Genomic DNA, 18,911 nt, shown 5'->3' with positions numbered 1-18,911 from the left:
TCTGGGGCCCTCTAATTTCACCGCCACCAAAGCACAATGTCCGCCAGTCGGAAGGCACGGCGCGACCTGCTCTGCGGTTCTTATCGTCTTCACTCCGCCCCCGAAAATGGGGAGATCAAAGTTTGCCCAGATGAAAAGGGCCCGGGCCCCTGTACTTAAAGCCCATTCAGGCGGCCCCCTTTCACCGAAGACCGCGTAGCGGGCCACAGCGAAGACGCTCAGCGCCTCTAATTACGAGGGGGCCCACAGAAGGCCCCGCCCCGGCCCGCCGGAACCGGCCCCTCGTCACCGCACACACGGGGCCACGTAGTCCAAATACTTTTTATTGACAAAATAAAAGCAACGTCGGCATCTTTTTTTTTTTGTCATCGTTCTTAAAGGGACATCTACATTTGTACAAATTTACAATAGTTTTTTACTTAAAAATCTTCTTTTTATCTTTATACACAATTTACAGTCTGTACAGAAAACATCGTATAAATACACGTTTAAAAAACGACCCGTATGACGTCTGGGCACAAGGACTCGAACGTTAAGGCTGGTTTAAAAAAACGGACGCCGGGCGTCTAGTCGGCGTGTGGGGACGGTGGTAAAAGGTCCGAAGCTCCGCCCACGCGTCGGTGCCGTACGTAACGCACGCAGGGCGCCTGGCCGGCGTTTGGGGACGGTGGTAAAAGGTCTGAAGCTCCACCCGTGCGTGCGTTGGTGCCGTATGAAACGCATGCCGGGCGCTAGTCGGCGTCTAGGGACGGTGGTAAAGGTCTGAAGCTCCGCCCACGCGTCGGTGCCGTACGAAACGCATGCCGGGTGTCTGGTTGGCATCTGGGGACGGTTGAAAAGGTCCAAAGCTCCACCCATGCGTGCGCTGGTGCCGTACGAAACGCGTCTAGTCGGCTTTTGAGGACAGTAGTATAGGTCCGAAGCTCCGCCCGTGTGTCGGTGCCGTATGTAACGCACGCCGGGCGCCTGGTCACGCTTGTAAAGGTCCGAAGCTCCGGCCGTGCGTGCGTTGGTGCCGTACGAAACGCGTCTGGTCAGCTTTTGAGGACGGTAGTAAAGGTCCGAAGCTCCACCCACGCGTTGGTGCCGTACATAACGCACGCCAGGCATCTAGTTGGCGTCTGGGGACGGTTTTCTAGGTCCGAAGCTCCGCCCGTATGTCGGTGCCGTATGTAACGCGTGCCGGGCGCCTGGTCACCATGTAAAGGTCCGAAGCTCCGCCCGTGTGTGCATTGGTGCCGTACGTATCGCGTGCCGGGCGCCTGGTCACCATCTGGGGACGCTTGTAAAGGTCCGAAGCTCCGCCCGTGCGTCGGTGGCGTACGTAGCGCGCGCCGGGTCACCGTCCGGGGACGCTTGTAAAGGTCCGAAGCTCCGCCCGTGCGTCGGTGGCGTACGTAACGCGCGCCGGGCGCCTGGTCACCGTCTGGGGACGCTTGTAAAGGTCCGAAGCTCCGCCCGTGCGTCGGTGCCGCACGTAACGCGCGCCGGGCGCCTGGTCACCGTCTGGGGACGCTTGTAAAGGTCCGAAGCTCCGCCCGTGCGCCGGTGCCGTACGTAACGCGCGCCGGGCGCCCGGTCACCGTCTGGGGACGCTTGTAAAGGTCACACCTGCGACAGCGGCATCTGCTTGGGGCAGGACACCGAGCTGGCCGTGCCGGAGCGCCACGTCAGGCCCGTGCTGACGTCGCTGTACGTGGAGCCGCCGGCGCCCTTGCTGCCCCAGCAGCAGCGCGTGCAGAACGTCCGCCACGACTCCAGCGTCTTGCCCGACCAGATCCAGACGCCGGACGTGATGCCCGCCAGGAGGCACATGAAGTACTTGAGCATGAAGACGGCGTAGTCCGGCCGGCGCGGCCCGCGCTCCGGCAGGCAGCCGCAGTTGTGGCTGACCTCCCAGGCCTGGCGGTGGTGCTGCTCGTAGAAGTAGCACGCCACGATGACGGTGGCGGGCACGGTGTAGAGCACGGTGAAGACGCCGATGCGGATCATCAGCTTCTCCAGCTTGTCGGTCTTGGTGCCGCCCTGCTTGATGACGCTGCGGATGCGGAAGAGCGAGACGAAGCCGGCCAGCAGGAACATGGTGCCGATGAACAGGTAGATGACCAGCGGCGCCAGCACGAAGCCGCGCAGGTTGTCCAGGCTCTGGTTGCCCACGTAGCAGATCCCGGCCACCGGGTCGCCGTCCACCGAGCTGAGCGCCAGCACCGCGATGGACTTCATGCTGGGGATGAGCCACGCCGCCAGGTGGAAGTACTGCGAGTAGCCGGCGATGGCCTCGTTGCCCCACTTCATGCCGGCCGCCAGGAACCAGGTGAGCGACAGGATCACCCACCAGATGGAGCCGGCCATGCCGAAGAAGTAGATGAGCAGGAAGACGACGGTGCACAGCGCCGGCCCGGTGGTCTCGTAGTGGATGTGCGCCGCCTCGGCGTCGTGCTCGCGGCTGCACGCCACGCGCTCGTGGCCCGCCACCAGCCGCACGATGTAGCCGCTGGACACGAACAGGTAGCAGGCGGAGAGGAAGATGATGGGCCGCTCCGGGTACTTGAAGCGCTCCATGTCGATGAGGAAGGTGGCCACGGTGGCGGCGGTGGAGACGAAGCACAGCACCGACCACAGGCCGATCCAGAAGGCGGTGAAGGTGCGCTCCTCGGCGCTGAAGTACGGGTCGTGGCACGGCACGGCGCAGTTGGGCGTCAGGCCCGTCTTCACCCGGTTGTAGAGCGGGTGGCGCTCGCTGCTCACCGGCACCATGGGCGCCCGGCACTGGCAGCTCGGCTCGCACGCCGCCGCCACCACCGCCGGGGGCCTGTGCTTGTGGCCCGGCTTCTTGTGGGGCCGGCCGGGCCGGCCGGTGGGCTTGGACAGCACCGGGGACGGCGTGGTGGACGGGTCCGTCCTGTTGTAGTCCATGCACAGCGTGTCCGGCGTGCCCTGCACCGGCAGGAGGTCGCAGCGCATGCGGTCCGGCCAGGGGAAGCCGTACTGGCGCATGAGCGGGGCGCAGCCGGCCCGGGCGCGCTCGCACACGCTCCGGCACGGCGGCAGGGGCTTCTTGTAGTCCTCCAGGCAGATGGGGGTGTACATGCTGCACAGGAAGAACTTGAGGTCCGGCGAGCACTGGATCTCCACCAGCGGCCAGAACTGGTGCACCTCCAGGCCCGCCTCGTCCTGCGTGTCGTGGTTGAACTGGTTGGGCATGTAGGTGTAGTTGTAGCCGATGCCCTTGCACAGGGGCACCGCGATCTCCTGACACGTGATCTCCTTGGCGGTGGTCGCGCCCCCCGAGCCGCGCCAGACGCCGAGGGCGAGGAGCAGGCACGTACCCAGCATGCAGCGCGCCATGGTCGACGGATACGGTCCCGGCGGGGTGAAAGGCCGCGGAGCGACTCTCAGAACCGGAGCGGCGAGTCCATCGCGGCGCGCCGCTGGTGCCCGGCGAGGCGGCGGCCGACGGGCGATTCTACTTCAAAATGGCTGAGGGCGGAGACGGCGACTCCCCGCGCCGGCTGCGGCTTCCCGGCGTAAATCCTCCGGCGTCCGGGAGAGACGCGCGGCGAGGGCGGCGGACGCCGAGGCGGCTTCGGAGCAGAGAGCGGGAGAAAATGCCGCGCCGCACCGCGCCGCTTCCCATAACAAGTCCGTGGCGCCCGGCGCGCCGCCCCCGCGCTTTTATACCGGGAGGCGCGGGGCCCCGCCTCGTCCGGCGCGGACCAATCGACGCTCGGCGGGGGCGGGCCGCCGGCGACGCGCCAATCAGCGTCTTTTATTTCCCTCCGTCGAGTCAGTCGAGTCCAGCAGCATTGTTCCGAGGCGCGATGTGTGGCTTTTAGTATTTTAAATAATATATCTATAAAAATCTCTCTCTCTCTCTCTCTCTCTCTCTCTCTCTCTCTCTCTATATATATATATATATGTGTGTGTGTGTGTGTGTGTTTGTGTAATAATAAATGTCGCGTTTTCGCGGGTAATTAGTCGCGGCGCGGGTTCATTTGCGTGTGACAGCGGCTCCCCGGGGGTCCGGCTTGTCCCGTAATTGAGATGCTGATGTCCGGACGGGCGTCACGCAGCGCCCGTAATTACGCAGGACTCGCCGCGCAGTTTGCAGCAGATTAAATGCGGACAAAGAAGCAACTTCTGCGTCAAACTGCTTGTTTTTTAATAAATCGTGTGCATCGAGCTCTTTAAAGCGTTTTTTTTTCCCTTCTTCTTCTTCCTCTGGAAATGGACAAGTGTCCATCCTGCAGTCTCCGCCACATCCGACTGGGGACCCCAAGCCCCCACCAGCACTGGGACCTGCATTAGCAGCAGCACCCCAACCTCCATAAGCCCATGGCGGCCAGGATAGGGTTACAAATCGGCCCTGCATTCCTGCGCTAAGGGCCCACAAATGGAATTAGTGCATCTGTTCCCCCAGCAGCGTCCCAAATCACCCCGCCATTAAAAAACAAAAATGCCATGAATGTCCAGACGCACGTTTCCCTCTTCAGGAAATAAATGCGAAGCAAACTTCCCGAGAAATGATGAGCACGCCGGTTAAAAGTATGTTACACAACACATTTTGACCGTTAGAGAACTTGTGGGACCAGGCCAGGGCAAACCGTCCCAATCAAGGGTCAAAAGTGTCAACTTGTTTTGGTGGCGCCTGGTCCAACTAGAAGTCCAGTAATGAGGCTTCCTCCAGTCCGTCTAGGAGGACGGCTTCTTCCCCGTAAGCCAATTAGCAGGCTGGCGGCCGTATTTAAAAGTCCGGGCCGGCCCTTCACGGCTCTCCACTCCCCCTCCCACCGCACTTCAGTCCACTGGGGTCTGTTTGCTTTGGGCTCGGGCTGCTAATCATTTTTGAGAATTGGCGCTGCTCTCGAGATCAGACCACCCTGAGCCCCCCCCACCCCCCTGCCGACCCCGCCTCCCCCGGGGTACCCTGAGGTGACAGAGCGTTCACGCCGAGCGTTACCTCACCTTCGGCTCATTACCTTGACAAACAAGGCCGGCCCCTCCATTCATTCCATGCTGGGGTCTGACAGGGTGAGGAAATGCAGTCTTCATCTACACACACACACACACACACACACACACACACACACACACACACTCCAATTTCAGCCAGTTACTGCTCCCCCAGCTCAAGCCATTTCGGTCTTGACTGGGGAAAATCACGGCCATCTGCGGTGGAGACACATACCCCGGCGATGTAGGTAATACACACACCCTGGCGATGTAGGTAATACACACACCCTGGCGATGTAGGTAATACACACACCCCGGCGATGTAGGTAATTGTGCCATTCGGTTCATCTCATTCCACATGCCGCACTAAGAAAGGAATAGAAAGATGCGCCAGGGCTGTGAGATACGGCATAAAATTTAACCATAGACGGTAGACAGTATATATGGTGGTATAGAATTTGATGAGTAAATTTAAATGCAAGGTTTTTTAATAAACTTTCTTACATCAACGTGTAGCACAACCGCACACCAGATAAAACAATATCTGGCCAATTCTACTGAAGGCGGACTTTCTGTCACGCCCATACGGCCAGTGAAATAGCAGGTGTTCGTATTTTGTGAGTGTAGGTGTAGGTTTAGGTGTAGAGTTTACATTAAAAATATAGTAAGACAATATTTAACACTATGCCTGTTCATATTTTATCACGCAGTCATTCCAGGATTCCAAGATTCTATTTTGTGCACCAAACAGGATAGGACCGCCCCCCCGGTCATTTGGCATTGTGCATGGACTGAAAGACTGAAAGCCTGTTTCATTTTATTTATTGGGTCTGCAGTATTTTTAAAACCTTTAATAATTATTACTATTCATTTTTATGATGTTGAAGGCCTTCTCTTTGTTTAAATGGACGGAATGAAAGTGAACTGTTTGGAATACACCCTGTCCCTCTGGTCAAACGCTTTCTACTTGACTTATTATTAACACTAGAACAATAAACTCAGCTGTTGCGCAATTGCCACATGTGACCCTTGTTGGGTGCAGCGGCTCAGGCTGCATGTTTTTTACTGATGATGGATGAAACACAGTGGAATGGAACTGATTTGAATCGAGGGACAAGGAAAGATAGATGGGTCAGCTCCGATGCAGATGTTCCCTCAAAGCATCTATTTTCTTCTGCTTGAGTAAATGTGAATAATTGTCACTCTTCTCCTTCCACTTTTTTAGGGGCATGAATAAACGGGTCATAATCCTGCTCCTAGCGAAATGTGGAGGTGCCTCAGGGTACCTGTTTTTTTTCGCCGGTCATTTCCACTGTCCATCATCTGCTCCGCATGGGGGGAGAGGAAGACGAGAGAAGATGTCCAAGCATGTAATGTATTTACAGAGAACAGATATGATCTGTTGCATCATGGTTATTTAGTCTAAACACACCTTCTGCGAAAACATTGTCAAATACTTTGTTTAAAAGGACGTGTGTGTGTGTGTGTGTGTGTGTGTGTGTGTGTGTGTGTGTGTGTGTGTAAGAGGGAGCAACAAAAATGAATGAAATCAGTCCATGTTGTTTGACCCGCTTTATGACTCCTGTTCCAGAGACGAACCTGGATTCCCAGCATCCAGTTCCTGTCCGCTCACAGAGGGGCTCATGGATTTTGGAATTTATTTTTCTTTCTTGAGTCTGAGACAGACATGGTGTTTATTTCGTTAATTTCTTCAAGATTTTTTTGCCACATTGTCTTCATTTCATTCATTATTTTCTTCTTTTTTCGTGATTATTGTTGTAATGAAGTTTTAAGGTGTGCCATCGTTTTTTGAACCGTTTCGTAGGTCTCATGGTCCTCCAAATGCATGTACGATTTGGAAATAGAGCAGATCTTTACCTCATGTGTTTTTTTTTTCCCTGCCCGCAGATGATTTTTCATCTATTTTCATTTTGCCCACTGGGCCTCCGACTCCAGCCAGTCACGAACAAGTCGGTCAGAAGTGGAGCCCAAGTGGCTGTTTCTCTTTCAGCCCGCCACAGTTTGGCTCAGGTGCGCTGCTCATGAAGGCAAAGTAATAATAATAATGATCGTGATGATAATGTGCAGTACGCGGTAATAGCATGTGTGTGGTGAGAGGGCAGTTAAAAAAAACACCAGTCTAAATGCATCCGTGAAACGGCCCACGATGTGGTTGTACAGATTCAAAAGCACAAGTGTCTCTGATGCCTTTTTTCTTGCTTTTACTTGGTCTTATTGGAAGAGCCGGACCCCGTTGGACCCCGTCAGACCCTGTCAGACCCCTGTGATTTGCCCCTGATTGTCCAGAGCAACTTACAGTCAGTAGGTGTCCTGCTCAGGGACACAATGGTAGTAAGTGGGGTTTGAACCTGGGACCACCGCATGGCCTGCCAAGCGATAGATGGCCGACACTGAATGCGAGGCGTCAGGCCATGCTGTGCGGTGCTTGGCCTGGCGGTTAAGGAAGGTTGCCGGTTCGAATCCCGAGCCACCGTCCCCACACACTGCTCCCCGTGCGCCTGTCATGGTGCCCACTGCTCACCAAGGGTGACGGTTAAATACAGAGGACACGTTTCACCGTGTCACTATGTGCTGTGCTGCAGTGTATCACAATGAAAATCACTTCACTTTCACTCGGTGTTGTCGACCTTATCAGGCCACGTTGTGGCGACGGCCTTTATCAGCAGATTAGATCCACACCTCCTTCACCGGCTCGGAAAAGTTTCACTCCTCCTGCTTTTGATTATTAAAAGCCGGGTCGGGAGGACGTGTGGCTGAAAAAAAAGCCCGAGCGAGGGAAGGACCCATGCCACGCCTGCAGCCGGGACCTGGTCTTACACAGTGGTCGGCGCATCATTAATCAGCTGGTATTATTCCCCGCCGGAAGCGCTCCTCACCGGCCTGCGGGATTACGTCGGGCCCCGAGCTCCACCAGGGCCTGTAAAATCTGGCCGCATTTACCTTGCATCACTTCCTCACAGCTATGCAAAGGTCCAAAGGTAAAGCTGGGCAAAAGTTCCTCAGCACTCCCAGTTAATGTTTTGTTGCATGTTATGCAAAAGAGTCTTTTAAATATTGACTCTGTCAAGAAAGTTGAATCTGAATCTGTAACCAAAGTTCTTAAAGGGACACTTCCAGTTCCATGTTTTGTGCATAACCTCGTACCGGAACCGTCTCATTTACGGCATTTACCAAGACGCCCTTATCCAGAGCGACTTACAATCAGTAGTTAAAGGGACAGTCCCCCCCTGGAGATACTCAGGGTTAAGTGTCTTGCTCAGGGACACAATGGTAGTAAGTGGGGTTTGAACCCGGGTCTTCTGGTTCATAGGCGAGTGTGTTACCCACCAGGCTACTAGCACCACCTCCGTCCTACCTTCTGGCAGATGGTTTCGCAGCATCAGAACTGTAACTGCCAGACAAGAGCTTCTTCCCCCGAGCAGTCAGAGCTCTCAATGCACCGCCATCACCAAAACACCGATAAACTCAACACCAACACACTTCCATTTTACATTTACATTTACAGTATTTATCAGACGCCCTTATCCAGAGCGACTTACAATCAGTAGTTACAGGGACAGTCTCCCCCTGGAGCAACTTAAGGTTAAGTGTCTTGCTCAGGGACACAATGGTAGTAAGTGGGATTTGAACCCGGGTCTTCTGGTTCACAGGCGAGTGTCTTACCCACTAGGCTGCTACCACCACTTCCAGCCTTGTGCACCTGATCTTCCACATCTCAACTCATTTTGCACATTTCTGCTCATTCTGCACATGTTTGTCTTGTCTTGTGTGTCCTGTTTGAAATATCCAACATGTCCACTTCCAAGCGTCCCACATGATGTTGTCCAATTATGTTCTGTTCAACCTGTTCATTGTACAGAAAAGTTAAACTTTTCTCCTGTAGAGATACTGTACAGTATTTAAGTTTTAGTTAGTATAGTTTAGTTTAGTATGCATATACATGTATATTATTTTTATGATTGCACTATGGGGGTTTGTGTGAAACATTATTTCAATACACGGTCTACTGGGTATACTGTCGTACTGACAATAAACCAATCTTGAATCTTGAATAACCTGCAGTACTGAAGCTCCATCCGTATCTCCATCCGTAACTGGCATCTTAGATCATCCAGGGCCGCTGCTCTTCCTGTTTTCTGTTGCGAACTCATCAACTGGCTGATGAAAAGTCGCGCCGCTATTCGCGTTAGCCAGGGCGAAAAGACTCCTGTAGGTTTCCAGGAACGTGTCTGCCTTCTTGTAATTGGTCTGCTCGTTCTGACCGAGTTCACGCGTCATTTGTGTTGACTGATGGTGTTGTGATGTGATGACGGTGAACACGCCCCATTAAGACCAGTTGTGTTAGTGAATGGGTGCACGTCCAGCGTGAAGCCAGGAAGTTCCTTCTCTCACAACAGACATGCGATCGGCGCAGATCACCCAAACCGGCCCTTTCTCCCCGCCTTTGAGAAGCTGTAACCCGATGACGGTCCTGATCCGGCAGGAATGGCTCCAGGCCGAGGCCGGGGTAGGAAATCAGGAGCGGGTCAGAGCCAAACAAAGGGCATTGAGGGAGAGAGGCTCTCAGCCAGTCTCCCAGGCTGATAAGAGCGGGCCAGGAGGCCGGCGTACAAGCCCTCGCATTGTTGCTGCACTTCGGGCCGAGATGAATGGTGAGGGTTTCTGTTGTTTTTTTTTCGGCGGACGGGAGTAGGAAGCGGTTAGCAGGTGAGTAAACACGCCAGGACTCCTGAGTCGACATTCCACAAATGGCTGCCGCAGTTGAAACTGAACGCTCCTGGTGCCAAGCTGGGGATAAGTCTCTTTATCGGGGGGGATAAAATGAAGCTAATCTGCATCTCTGAACAGTGGGTTCTTTCAACAAATGCTTAATTTTTTTCATGTGAGTGTGTGAATGTGTGTTGCATGTTGCTACCGGACCCATTAGATCCTGACATCACAAGGCGGGAACACGATGATGCATTTGGAGCAAATAAAAAAACCCAAAACTTTGCTTAAATCTGGCAACATGGAGCCTGGACATGAAAAAACACAAATAGTACAGTATCTATATATACATATACAGTACAGGCCAAAGGTCTGGACACACCTTCTCATTCTATGTGTTTTCTTTATTTTCATGACCATTTACATCAAAACTATGAATGAACACATGTGGGGTTATGTACTTAACAAAAAAAAGGTGAAATGAGTGAAAACATGTTTTATATTCTAGTTTCTTTGCTCTGGTTACTGCTTTGCATCTCTCTCGATGAGCTTCAAGAGGTCGTCACCTGAAATGCTTCTCCAACAGTCTTGAAGGAGTTCCCAGAGGTGTTTAGCACTTGTTGGTCCAGCTCACCCCAAACCATCTGGATTGGGTTCAGGTCCGGTGACTGTGGAGGTCAGGTCTCCACTTTTTGTTAAGTACAGAACTCCACATGTGTTCATTCATAGTTTTGATGCCTTCAGTGAGAATCTACCAACGTAAATGGTCATGAAAATAAAGAAGACACATTGAAGGAGAAGGTGTCCAAACGTTTGGCCTGTACTGTATATATAAATAGTACAGCTTGAAAGAATTTTATTATGTTGGCTGCAGTCGGGCGTATATCATGTTTACTCTTCGGTGAAAAGGTAACCGGAGAGATGGGACTTCCTAGCGGCCCTGTCCCCATCTCCCAGACACTTGGAACCTCAGATAAAGGGCAGACAGCCCTGCGGGAGCCGCCTGTTCAGGTGCGCGGGTTCTTTACTGATGTGTTGTGGTTCAGGTACACCGCGCTACAGCGGTAAATCTCGGCTCAATTTAATTTCTATCATTTTAGTCGAGCTCGTACGGTAAACGGTCGCTCACGAACTTCCGGTCTGTAGTACCTATACATTTTTGTATGATCTGATGCTTGTAAATTCATTTTGATTGGATCGATTCGTGTTTCGCATGTTATAAAATAGTTTTTATTACGTTCCAATGAAATGTTCATTTCATTTGAAATTCTCGGCCTCTTCTCGGTTGTCAGGGGATACATTTTAATTATCGTGAGAAAGATGCAAAAATGCTCAGAAGGTGAAACGGAGGCTGGCCTCTGCCGATTATGTTTCTCCCGGACATTTCCTTTCCCGCTTTTAAAAAGCTCTACTTGTCAGGTCGGCCGAACTCTAGTTTTAAGGACTCGACGCCACGCTGCACCGCACGTTACGATCCCTGGTTTCGGCCTGATGTGTCAGCGTTGTGTAAAACCTGGAAACCTGTTCTGTGCGTCGTGGGAGATGTTTCCCTCTGTAATCTGGATACCATTGTCCCCTTTTCTATTGTCCTTAATATTTGCATAACTCACCTCTCCTCCTCAGCCAGTCTCATTTAGTCTCGTTTTTTTAAAAACTCAAAGATGCTGCTTGAGCAGAACGTGATGCTTTGTCTTTCAAGCTGAGCATTTTTCGCTGGTTTTATCTTTTTTTTTTGTTTACAATTTTCCACCAGTTAATGTCTCCGCAAGATATTGCTAGTGTTGTAAGATAAGACAAGATAAGACATGATGATCCTTTATTAGTCCCACAAGTGGGAAATTTACATTGTCACGGCAGGATGTGGACAGTACAAGATACAAGAGAAAAGGACAATAGTACAGACACCATGTCGACTGTGTAGTATAAAAGTTAATTGTACAATTAAGCAAATAAAAATGGCTAGAATAGAAAAAATAAAACAGTGAATGTGAGTTGAAAAAAATAAAAAAATAGAAAACATGTCGGTATATACATAAAAGATATATTTGTGAGATTTTACATATGTAGAGTGGGTATATATACACATATTGTGGAGACGGTGGACTGGACGTGTGTGTTTGTGTGGTCAGCTGTTGTAAAGCCTGACCCTCTGAATCCTCCATCCAACGTCGCAGCGCCGCAGCCTGCCGCTGTACTTTCCGTGATTGTGTACATTTGTGTATATTTCTGTATTTGTGTATTGAACCTTACTGAGATTTAATACCTACGAAGAAAAAATAAAGGTTTTCATTCAGCAATTTTCTTTTCACTGTGTATTGAATTCTGTGTATTAATCTCAAAATGAGCAAACGTGAAGATTTTGCCTGAAATTCAGCCTCTTGAGTCATTTGAATATCACCTGCGATCAAACGTATTTAGATGTTTGTTCTACGCTCACATGCCCTTTGCACAAAATGCTGCCTGCTTGCTCATTATAGGACGCACAAAAAAAATAGCTGCACAAATCCATTTTAAGAAATGCCACCCTGGCCTGTCTGTCGAGTCCAGGCCACTTAGGGATGGGGCAGGCGGGAGGTTTTCTGGGCTGGGCAGCGATTGTGTGTCATTATACTTACTGTAAAGCGGGGGAGCCATACAGACTATGCAATTAGCAGCCTGAGCCCTGAATGGGCCGGTTAATCAGATGACAAAGGCTGGGGCTGAGCCCCCATTAGGCCCAAAGGAAGTAAGGCCATTGTCGGGGACACGAGGAATGCATGCCGAGATGCCTTTATTAGGGACAAATTGGGCCGAGGTATGAAAAAAGAAGCCTTTCTTTCTCTCTCCCCACCGCCGCCCCTCCTCCGCCGCTCTTAACCAAACTTCCTGCTACTTGGGTGTTTGTGGAGAAATTGCACTTTTTCCGAGAGGCTCCCCCTCGACTTGAAGAAAAAACAACAAAAAAAAAACCTTTGTTTCAAGTTTAATTGAGGGCTTCGCCCCCTTTTTTGTCATTTTCCCCGTGAACTAGACCTTGGTTACAGGCCTCACGTTAGCAGATGCTGCACCTCACGGCTTCACGTGTACGTGCCCTTCTCCACTTTTTCAGGAGCTCAGAACTGCAGATTCAGGCGTCTCTGGGACCTTTCAGCACCTCGGAGAAAGGGTTGGGAATACGGAGGAGAGGCAGGAAAGAAGAAGAAGAAGAAGAAGAGCATTATCTTCTCCCTCTCTCTCTCCCTCTCTCTCTCTCTCGCTCTCTCTCTCCCCGAAGCTTTATCTTTCATCCCAGCTAATCACTTCGGCAGCCGGCGTGCGGAGCAGCGCAGAAAGAAGCTCTCCTGGTCATTAAAATTAAGCATTGAATTATTGACATGTAATTAGCCTGTCTTTTTTTTTTTGGATGTATTCACGCACGAGACACTGGAAACTTTCCCCCTGCGGTGAGGGGAGAATAATATGAGCGCTGTAGTCATCAGAAAAGAAAGAAGTTTTAAGAATTAAAAAATTATGTATATATATATATATATATATATATAATAAGAGAGGAAGAGAGGGAAAAATCCGCCACAACGCTGAAAATCCTATTTATCTAATAATACGAGCTGCAAGGCCCGGTTCCATCTAATTTACTCCGTTTATTCCCACCAGCACGGCCGCCTTCATCTTGTTATCAACTCAGTCATGGAGGGCTGGGATTATTCCAATAAACGCGTGTAATGAACGTTTAAGGAGCGACGTGAGAGGGGGAGCGCCGTGTGACCGGTGTGTCGCGTGACGCTTATTTACTGGAAATGTCACGAGCCGGTGACGATCGTCGTCGTGCCCGACGAGGACCGACATCCAGGCGCTCTTAATAAACAGTGACAGTAGCGTCCACACAAGGCACAATATTAAACCTTTCCGGACGGGTCCTCTGTGATGCCGCGTTGTGCCTATGAAGGAACATGAACCTGCACCACATGGAAATGATCCTGATTAACCCAACGTACCAGCAAAAATGCTGGTAAATCGCTAGATTTCAGCTGCATAATAGTGACAGAATGACTAGTGGATCTGACCAAATTTTCCAAAAGCGGCTGATCTTCATGTTTGTAAAAGTCCTTTTTTTTCACAGCAGCTGCATAACACAACAATGGACAAAAGGAACAGCTCAGTGGACTAAGACTCGGTGCCTGTGAGTTGAAGGTTGCCGGGTCGAGCCCGGCCTCCCCACGTCTGTGGAGCCTTCTGCAAGGTCTTTAACCCCCGACTCCCTTTGCAGCTCCCACTACATCATACTTATATGCAAATATCATTTTAAATTCCAGTCACGACAGGTACACAATTGGTACAGATGACTAAAAGGTACGAAAAAGTACCTGCGAGGACGGGTCCATTGTTGTTCTTCAGAAGCGTGCAAGCGTCTGTGCCCGTACAGGTACACGGTGGTACTTCCATTTCTCTGTGTGCGGCAGGTAAGACACTCGCCTGTGAACCAGAGGAGCACAAAGTCCCAGGTTCAAACCCCACTTACTTCCGAGACACTTCACCCTGACCGTCCCTGTCACCACTGACCGTACGGCGCACAGGATAAGGCCGTCCAATCATAATGTACATCATAAATGTAAATGTTGTTGCAGAGGCGGAGCTTAGTGACGGTTAACTAATTACTGCACTTTTTAAAACTAATTACTAGTCGGCTGCTTACGCTCTGAAGCGGGCCGTTTTGTCGGATGGACACAACATGCCAAACTTTTTCTGGAGATGCGTTTGACCCCTGACCTCTTGGCAGATGCGTCAGGAAGCCGCTACTATAATTAGAAGCAAATAAACGGATAAACGAATGGAATGAGAGCAGCGTGTTATTCTTCTGCCTCGCGGAGCTGCTGCTAATGAGCATTTTTATTGCCAAATTTTATCTAATGAGTATAATAAGAGGCTCCAACAAGTCACAATAACCCACTTCCATGCCCAAACTGGGGACCAAGAGTGATTTAAATAAAAGAAAATTCCGCCAACCTCATACATCATCAGTGGTTTTTATATTAAACACATCCCTGTATTTTACATCATTTTAATGATAATGTATATTAGTCCAACAAATTAGAACATAATGAAAAGTTTGTCTTATTCCATGCAGCATTTACATTGAACTAATTCAGCATGCACGAAGGCCTCCTTTTTGAAATACGTATCATCTGGGCGTGACCAGTGCGGATTGGAGGGTTTATTAATTGAAACAGACGTACACACGGATGTGTATTTAGTTTCGGCGAGAAGACATTTTTATAATCTAATCTCCAGTTCCTCGCCACTCCGGAAAACCACTTCCTTTGTCTGTTGGCAGCTGCTAATGATTATTTGGCCTAAAAAAGTACACAAGTGATTAGTGTGAATGGCCCCCCGATTGTCTCCTGTGATGGCCGGCGCGGCCGCCCCATTGTCCTGCTAATGGGGGCTTGCTGGGAGCGCATTCCCCCGTGGCATTTTCGCCGGCTGCGCCCGGTCCGTTCCAATTACCCTGTGCAAACGGCACCTTCCCGGGGGCGGGCGGGGCACCTGCGGGGTCGGGAGTGTGGAGTCAGACTCCATCGGTATGTGCGGCGCCTCTTGTCCTCCGCTGCGCGTCGTGCCTCTGCTTGACTCCCGCCGCCATGTCTGAGGATAAAAGGCGAACCTGCAGTGACAGTGTAGCTCTCTCTCTCTCTCTCTCTCTCTCTCTCACCTACTCTCCACCTCTCTCTCTCTCACCTACTCTCAGCCGGGAGTTTTTAAGCCCTTTTTTTTTGGCCCGTGGCTATACAATATCAATCTCCCCATGCAGCTATCGCCCGGCGGTGGCCTTGCTTGACATCTGGAGTCGGTATCCGCGGTGCGCTGGACACCGGGGCGACTGAGAAGGTCAGAGCCGCGGAACGTTCCAGGCGTGCTCCCACACCTGATACAAACGAGGAGAAACTTTCTTCGGCCAAAACCCGAGAAGGTTCCAGGTTGGGTTCCGGTGTCTTGTCCTGAAATGAATTCGCTTGTGCACTTTAATGCACCGCGGGGCGGAGGCCTTGGTACCTTTCTTATTAGCTCCGGTGAACAAAATGACACCGATGTGAACAGCAGGAGCTCCAACTTGCTGGTTTTGACATTTTTGCTTCTACGGCACCAAATCCGTGACTGGTGGAGCTGCGGCAGTGACATTATTGCGATATCCAGAGGCCTACGTTGAAGTCAAAGAGAATATATGGGTGAGTGGCTCATTGCTACAGGGGGACAGAATCTGGAGTTAGTGGGTGAAGAAACTCTGGAGAAGAGCAGCAGGCAGGCTGGGAGATGTCAGTTAGACGGGGACCTGTCATGCTCACAGCCGAGCTGGAGACGTTCCTCAAAGGACCTGTTCGCCATCTGCGGGATCTTCTGCATGCCGGGGTCCCGTAGGTTAGATAAAATGACGTCTACAGAGCAGTGATGTCACCTTCCACCATGCTAATAGGAAAGTAAGAAGCCTAGTGGGGGACCGACGTGATTAAATCAACCTGCTGACAAATCCCACCTACCACCGCCATTGTGTCCCCGAGCAAGTCACTAATCCCCCAATGGCTGCAGGGGGTCTCAACGTGTAATTAGCGACTGGAAGTCGCTCAAGAGGAGCATCTTGGCCAAATGAGAAAATGCAAATCTTCACACAATGGTTGTGTTTCCATTTACCGTCAAATTGAGTTTGTGAAGAGAAGGACGCAAACAAGTCAAACCTTGATTATACATCAGCAACGCTTTTATTCATTTGTACCTGCAGTCGGTCACATGTCAGGCGATTTAAAAAAGGTGCTACTGGGCGTCTTCGAACACCAAAAGTTGAGCAGGACCTTCTGAAGTTCTGAACCCACGGGTTCTCAGTGACCCGTCATCGTTGTTCCTGGGATGAAAATCGTGCCTCATCACTGACTGGGAGTACAGTCATTTTAAATCGACATTTAAACTTTTTTTTTGCTTTGTCTTGTGCAAATCTTTGATATAAATGAAAGGAATTAACCGGAATTGAGCAGCCTGTAAAACATTCGCAAAGCCGGCCCTGCACCCCCTGATTTTCCGAGAATTCCACGAGAGTCACCAAACGGTCCCGACTTCTCAGCCGTTGAGTGTACGGTGGTAATCTGAGCCCACGCGAAGCTGGTCACCAACCAGTCGGTGAGGAAGTGCCCCGCGTTGAACGTGCAGCGGGCCTGTAAATGGTGACCCTGCCGGAGCCGGTTCAGAACTCTCCGGTTTTCATTTGCGTTGTGTAGACCGCACATCCGTATGGTCGAGGCCGGCCGTGGGTTCAGGTCGGATATGAAGGGCTGCTGGACCGGGCCTTCGTCGGGACCCGTGACATTCGCCGCCATGAAGTGGGCCAGAAACGCGGTGACGCCGCGTCTTCCCAGCCTCCCCGGTTATTCCCAGAGAGAAAGAAAAGCTCCGCCCGCCTTCCCTGCAGACAATCATGGCTGTCACCGGCGAACAAAAAGGAATGAACGGAAATCGTGGAGAATCGTGTCCATTTGGACGCTTGATACATTTTTCAAATTCTCGTCTTTCATGTTGTGTCCTAATTCCTCATGCAAACCCAATTCCAGAGAACACAGCCGAAATCCCGGCACGCCTGATTAAAAATGAACGAGTCTGTCAGTGTTACATGGCATTATGTTATTTTACGCACACACACGCACACACACACACACACACACACGCTCCTACGAGCGCGCAATTCGTTAAAATATTCAATTTCAGGCAGGAAGAAGAGAAAGAAAAAGAAGAAGAAGAGGAAAGCGAAACATCGGATTCCTTTACCTTCAGCCGCTCGTCTCCACTCCCCCTCTCTTCCCGCTCTATTTACTCTCATGCCAGAAGTTTCAGCTCTAATTGGAATTCCGGTAGAGATTCTTCGCCAAGTGGGAAGCGCGGTGGTGGTGAGCGGCACCTCAAATATTTATTCATTTTTCGGTGTTTTTTCCCCCCTCTCACCGGAGGCTGCTTGACGGCAGGAGTTCGCTTTTATTAGGCGACCTAATTTAAGGGGTGACTGCCGGCCCAATTAAAGGTAATGACGCGATCGTCAAAAGTCACCGGGCCCTGCTGCTCACACACAATGAAGCGATCTGTGTCGGGGGGGACGTGTACGGACTCGGGCGTGTTGCCGCGGTGAGGGCCTTACGTAAGGATTACGAGGCGAGTTCTTCAGCAGAAGATCCAGGAGCCTCCTGTCTTCCTAATCACCGCTTCTCAGCAGGGACTGGACGGGGCTTTTGTCTGGGACCAGTCCGGACCACCATGGTTTGCCTTCTGTCTCTTTCTGGAATACACACACACACACACACACACACACACTCACACACTCATACAACGACTTTCTGAAAAGGACAATCTCTCAGTGCAGAAATGCCAGGGACGCTCTCACTTGTCTCTGAGCAGGACCCCCCTGTTTGACACACTTTGGGGGAGGGGGGGTCCTGTTACAGATGACTGCAGAAGAAATGGTGGATCCATCTGCACACGTCACCAGTGTAGGGAGCGGTGGAAGAAGGAACTTTTAAGGAGCGGAAATCTCCTTCAGAAAGAAGTGTCCAATTTTGCCCGTTTCTGTGGATGTCCACGATCACCTCCTATTGGCACACACACACACACACACATACACTACCTGTTAAATGTTTAGCCACGCCCACTGCATGGAGGCTAAACTGGTGGTGTGTGTGTGAGAGAGAGAGAGTGTGTGCCTGTATGACAGATGGGGCGCTCACCCTGTCCTCTTGGTGGGAAACCGTACACCCCTCCCGACCTGATTACCGTGGTGACCTCTGACCCTCGGGGTCAGGGACTCGGGGAGGACGGGGTGCATTCATTCAGCCATTCAGCGGCCTAACAAAGGTCAGAACAAGAAAAACATTGTCCTCTTTTGCATTCATTGGCCTCTCTTCCTTTCCACATGTGGACATATCTTGTGGCTCAGCATGAAACATTCACTTTTGTATGATAATACGTTTTCTTTCCTCCTTCTTCCCACCCTGTCGGAAGGCGAGCCGCGGTTACGAGGGAACGTTGAGGGGTCGAGGAATCATGTTGGACTGCGAGCAGGTTAAAGCAGGTGGACCTCGGCCTGATATCTCGCTTCGTTCCGTGAGCGAAAGACGGAGACGGAATGGAGATGACGTGGGCCGCGGTTAAGACTAGAATCAGTCTGTGCGGCTTGTGCATGTTAACGCTGGAAATGCGAACCAAGGTTCTTAAAGACCCTGAGTGAG

At 51.2% G+C, this 18,911-nt stretch overlaps 1 protein-coding gene and 1 long non-coding RNA gene across 2 annotated transcripts; both read right to left on the bottom strand.

Annotated features, from left to right (window-relative positions):
• Nucleotides 1–397: 397 nt before the first annotated feature.
• Nucleotides 398–3,637, bottom strand: fzd8a (frizzled class receptor 8a). The gene has a single exon (XM_028966601.1). The coding sequence runs from the start codon at nt 3,346–3,348 to the stop codon at nt 1,606–1,608; it is 1,743 nt and encodes a 580-aa protein (XP_028822434.1). The 5' UTR covers nt 3,349–3,637; the 3' UTR covers nt 398–1,605.
• Nucleotides 3,638–11,482: 7,845 nt separating this feature from the next.
• LOC114784705 (uncharacterized) lies at nt 11,483–14,109 on the bottom strand. Its single transcript, XR_003748907.1, has 2 exons — nt 14,022–14,109; nt 11,483–11,944 (listed from the first exon to the last, which is right to left on the bottom strand). It is a non-coding gene; the product is annotated as an uncharacterized LOC114784705 (long non-coding RNA).
• Nucleotides 14,110–18,911: the final 4,802 nt, after the last annotated feature.

The sequence above is a fragment of the Denticeps clupeoides genome, chromosome 2, assembly GCF_900700375.1.
Source record: "Denticeps clupeoides chromosome 2, fDenClu1.1, whole genome shotgun sequence".
NCBI classification, from domain to species: Eukaryota; Metazoa; Chordata; class Actinopteri; order Clupeiformes; family Denticipitidae; genus Denticeps; species Denticeps clupeoides.
The sequence above is the reverse complement of the archived record's forward strand: the minus strand, read 5'-3'. Positions and strand labels throughout refer to the sequence as shown.